Raw genomic sequence first — 5,423 nt, 5'->3', positions numbered from 1 at the left:
CCCCCCACAAAAAAAAACTAAAGAAAATAGAAGAGAATATATATATATATATATATATATATATATGCGCGCGCTCCTAATCATATAATAATAGTGTAAAAAAGTTTTATATTGTCAATGTATGTCATTATTATTTGACGATAATTATCTGTAATTATCTTTTAGGTGACACAATAGTGTAAAAAGTATATATATAAATATTGAACTCAAAAAATTAGTATGACAGAAAAATATATAGCCAACTCATTTCTCTCATTCCTTGAGAAATCTCTTTTTTTGACAATAGTCCATAATACATGCAAGACTCTTTTCTTGAAGTTCCACGTATTAATAATGAGTTTAAGAATTACTATGGCTAATATTTTTTCCTCACCCACTATGCTTCTAAAACTATATAATATGTATCCCATTTTCTCTCCTTTAGCAAAGAATCAGTTGCCCTCCAAATTTAAATTCAGCAAGGACAACTGTCATTACAGAAAGATACATACTGCCCACTTTTGTCACTTAACAGGCCAAATAAATTAAAACAATAATTAGGATCAATGAGAAAAAATAACTTGATCATGCTGAAAGTTAACTTGAGTAATTACGTGGTAACAAAGTTAAAAAAAAAAAATTACTATCAATATCTTTGTAATAACTTGATCATGCTGAAAGTTAACTTGAGTAATTACGCGGTAACAAAGTTAAAAAAAAATACTATCAATATCTTTGTAATAATCTGGTTTGTTTCAATATTTTCTGGCTGCTATAATGAAATGTTATTATAAAGAACATATATTATAACATAATATGAAAAATTGGTTTTAAGCCGTTATAATAAAATACTATTATAAAGGATGACTGTTATAGAGAGATGTGAGTATATTAAAGAAACATCCAACACTTTCTCTACCATGCATACATACAGCAAACCAAAACTAGATAAAAATATAGGGAAAAGGTTCTCTTGAAGCTGATAAGGTATATAAGCCATCCCTTCATCATAAGAATAGAATGCATCTCCTCCTTAACCAACACTCCCTTATTTATTTTTTCTAAACCTCTGTCTCTCTCTCCCTCACACTAAAGGAGATATACATATATATATATATATACTCCTACTAATATTTGATACACTTAACATTTTCACCATTTCTGGAACAGAAATTTGATCTCTCTTTTTCTCTATTTTGCTTTATGGATCATAACCATACATATTTGGACTTGTGGGAAAAATATACTAGGTTATGACTTGCACTAATGAGATGGACTTTTTCCCAGCTAATTTCATGCTACAGACTTCTCATGAAGATGAACATCAACCTTCAACTTCTCTCACTCCCATTCTTCCCTCATGTTCACCTCAAGATTTCCATGGTTTAATTTCTTCTCCTTTCTCTCTTTCTTACATTATCTTCAACTTAATTTCCTTCTTGTTGTTGTTTGGACATACTTATTATTTTTAAATCAATGTTTGTTTCAAAATTTTGTCTATTATTTTCATCTTCAACTTTAAATAGACAATTCTAAGTTGTATATATTTCAAAGTGAAATAATGGTTTTCGTTCACACAACTTTATTTTATTTTCAAGTGAAATTCATGTTTAAATATAATTTCAACTTTAAATACTCGTTTTCAAACCTCAACCAAAAAATATTGTCTAAGCTTAGGGTCTATCGGAAACAACTTCTCTGTCCTTCCAGGGTATAGGGGTAAGTCTGCGTACATCCTACCCTCGTTAGACTTCACTTGTGAAAATACACTGGGTTCTTGTTGTTGTTGTAACCAAAAATATTGTCTAATATTTTCTTGGTGCAGGTATTGCTTCATTTCTAGGAAAAAGATCCATGTCATTTTCTGGGATGGAGGCAAATAATAATAATTGTGAGGAAAATCATAATGGAGAGGATGATTTATCAGATGATGGTTCACAAGCAGGAGAAAAGAAAAGAAGACTTAATATGGAACAAGTAAAAACTCTTGAGAAGAATTTTGAGTTAGGAAACAAACTTGAACCTGAGAGAAAAATGCAACTGGCAAGAGCTCTAGGCTTACAACCAAGACAAATTGCAATTTGGTTCCAAAATAGAAGAGCAAGATGGAAAACCAAACAATTGGAGAAAGATTATGAAGTTCTTAAGAGACAATTTGAAGCTATTAAAGCTGAAAATGATGCTCTTCAATCTCAGAACCAAAAACTTCATGCAGAGGTATGCCAACAAAAAAATTATCAAATATGGGAGTACTAATTATTTAATTATAAGTTTTCTTTTTATGTAGGAAATAAAATAATGTTGCACTTTAATGATGTCTCTTTCTTTTTTTGGTTGTTAAAAATTCAAGAAGAATATGCTATTTTGGTGAAATTAAATAGTAGACCTTTCTTCTCTGCTAGTTGTATTTTCAAAACCATGATATGTATTTGGTGCATGATTTTCAGCAAAGGATATTTCTCTTTTGATTGATTGACTTGTAATAATGACTTGAAAGTGTAGCAGAAAACTCTGAAAATGAGGAGACAAATGTTGATAAATTATTAGTCTACTAGCTACTACTAGGACTACAGTAGTACCTCGAATCACAAATATCATTATTATTAACCCTTTCTCTCTTTCTTCTACTAATCTACTAGTAGTATAATTGTAGACCAATCTACTTGTTAAAATAATTTTTTGAACAATTTAAGTTATATGCATCAATAACATAAAATAAAATAAAAACACTTTTAATGCAGTTAAACTTATTATAACAGATAAATTATCATTTTTAAATTATCATGTTAGATAAATTAATTTTTGTGCTTACCATATACATTTATATGTAATTGCTTTATAGTAGTAACTGATTTGAAGTGTGTATATTTTGATTACAATGTTAGTGCCTAGTAGAGATCAAGTGTGTGACCTATAGGTCACGGGTTCGAATGGTGGATTCAGCCACTAATACTTGCATCAAGGCAGCGTACATGGCTACATCACAACCCCTTAGGGTGCGTCCCTTCCGGGACCCTGCATGAATGCAGAATACTTTGTGCACCGGGCTGTCATTTAATGTTAGTGCTTGGAATTTGAACTCTTTCTTTATATTGTGTGCAGGTAATGGCACTAAAGAATAGGGATCAACCAACAGAATCAATCAATTTGAACAAAGAAACAGAAGGATCATGCAGTAATAGAAGTGAAAACAGCTCAGAAATCAAGCTAGATATTTCAAGAACACCAGCCATTGACAGCCCATTATCAACTCATCATCCAATTACAAGCAGACCCTTTTTTCCACCCTCAATTAGACCTAATAATAATGGGGTGGCTCAACTTTTCAACATGAACCCTAATTCAATTTCAAGACCAGATCTGAAATTAATGGACCAAAATAGTACTGTCAAAGAAGAAAGCAGCTTATCCAACATGTTTTGTGGAATTGATGATCAAACAGCTTTTTGGCCATGGCTTGAGCAACAACATTTTAATTAACTTTTTAATGGACCAAAAGTTGCTGAGTTGAAAGAGGATATTTTACTACATTTCTTTTGAGTTCATTATCAGTAAAAAAGTTATTTATTTCGGGTGCATTAGAAATTATTGTATAAAGTAACCAAGTACATTTCAAGTACTTAAGGAAGAGCCTTTTGCAGATCTTTATGGAAAAAATAATAATACATGTCTCTTTAATTTTCCTTTATTTACATTACCCGTTAATATCTATTGTCTGATTATTAATTATTATCAACAGAAAACCTAAACATTCATCGCTTTTCAAATAGCTTCTACTATTATCTTCTTAATTACCATTTCATGTCTTTCACCTATTTTCTTGCTTTTTAGTCATGATTCTTATACTATTGCACAAGGCGCAAAGCTAGAAGGTGAGTTAGGGGTTTGGCCACGAACACAGTAGTTTTAGTTCAAATTTAATTGGCTGAGTTGTCAGTCAGAAAGGTTCTTACAATGTTCGTTCAATCAAGAAGCATTCTTTTTTTCTTAACTTAAGGAGAGGGAAGAGGGTTTTCTAAGAAGGGCTTGGGACCTATGAACAGAACAACACAACAAAATGATGAAATGAAGAAGAATGAACGAGAGGCATCGGAGGAAGGAATAACGAACTTCTTACTTGTATTTGGTTAACTACTTTACTGACTTGGGATTCTTTCTCGTAAGTGGTAAGCCAACTCGAAATTACTTTAACATGGTGTGATATTATTTATTTTAGGCTAACCCGCACGATTTTTTTCTAAAAGGCCTCATAATAGTAAAAGATTCCTATACCTTATATGTAGGCTCTCAATCTTATCAGCTACCACTATGAGACTTTATTCGAACATCCAATATTAAATACATAATATCATTACTAACATGTGATATCGCTATACTAGAATTTAGAACCTATAAAGTTTAAATTCTGATTTCGCCTCGCACATAAATGATCAAAGAATTTCTTTTAACTTTTATCATTGTCTCTCATATTTTGTGCTAAAATTAACCAATGAGCAAAAAGGGTGAAGAAATTGTAGCAGAAGTTAGTGGAACAGTAGATGAAAACTGAAAAGAGAGAAATGGAATCAAGCACACATCCCAAGGGAGGAAAGAAGACAAACAGATGGAAGAGTAGAAGAAAACAAGGAGAGCTGGAAATGGTCATTCTCGTGAATGGGACGTTAGCAAACTTGTGCTGACAATTGACAATGAAAGGGGTATGGTATCTATCACAAATATTTACTGTAAAAATAATATACCCAAAAAAAAAAAAAAAAAGAGAAGAAAACATCGATTGGTTGAAGCAAGTTATACCGGAATTATAATAAAAAAATTTATAAATCAAAAATTAATAATTACCAAATTTTTTAGTACATATATATGCTAGCTATTTTACCAAAAGTTTTGATCATTGCACTAAAGATGGTATATATGGTTTTATAATATAAAGTTCATAATTTTACTCTTTTTTGAAATAAATAATAATTTAGAAAAAGAAAACAAGGTTATTTGGTGTTTTAGAATTTTAGGTGTTATATTCCCGTCAAGCACATCTTATTCGTATAAGTTATCCGGTTTTATATTTGATAATAATATCAAATTGTTGTAAAATTATATCATAATTGCTTATACCGAAATGAAATATCCATCAAACAATATAAAGTTATACTGAGTTTAATATCGAAATTATTTTTCTAAATCTAGTAACCAAAGGATCTCTTGTGTTTTGTGTGTACCCATCATTAGTTTTGGGATACTTCTTTTTCCTTTTGTATTCTTAGTGTGAGTTAGTGGCCAATGAATCAATTGTGAAAATTCGTGAAGACAAAATAATATTAACTGATTTTTTTTATATGCTCAAAGTCTTGGTGATTAAAGTTATCCGATATTTATGCTGGTGATTAGTAGGTACTCAACAAAATAGGCGAAACGCGCACAAATTTGGACACCACTTCCTTTTTCTA

General features: G+C 30.8%; 1 protein-coding gene across 1 annotated transcript; it reads left to right on the top strand.

Annotated features, from left to right (window-relative positions):
- The first annotated feature begins 965 nt into the window (after positions 1 to 965).
- Positions 966 to 3,667, top strand: LOC109220054 (homeobox-leucine zipper protein ATHB-13). The gene is made up of 3 exons (XM_019384515.1): positions 966 to 1,362; positions 1,805 to 2,196; positions 3,082 to 3,667. The coding sequence occupies exons 1-3, from the start codon at positions 1,233 to 1,235 to the stop codon at positions 3,457 to 3,459; spliced, it is 900 nt and encodes a 299-aa protein (XP_019240060.1). The 5' UTR covers positions 966 to 1,232; the 3' UTR covers positions 3,460 to 3,667.
- Positions 3,668 to 5,423: the final 1,756 nt, after the last annotated feature.

Source organism: Nicotiana attenuata, unplaced genomic scaffold, assembly GCF_001879085.1.
Source record: "Nicotiana attenuata strain UT unplaced genomic scaffold, NIATTr2, whole genome shotgun sequence".
In the NCBI taxonomy this organism is placed as follows: domain Eukaryota; kingdom Viridiplantae; phylum Streptophyta; class Magnoliopsida; order Solanales; family Solanaceae; genus Nicotiana; species Nicotiana attenuata.
Note: the sequence above shows the minus strand (reverse complement) of the source record. Positions and strands in the feature narration are given on the sequence as shown.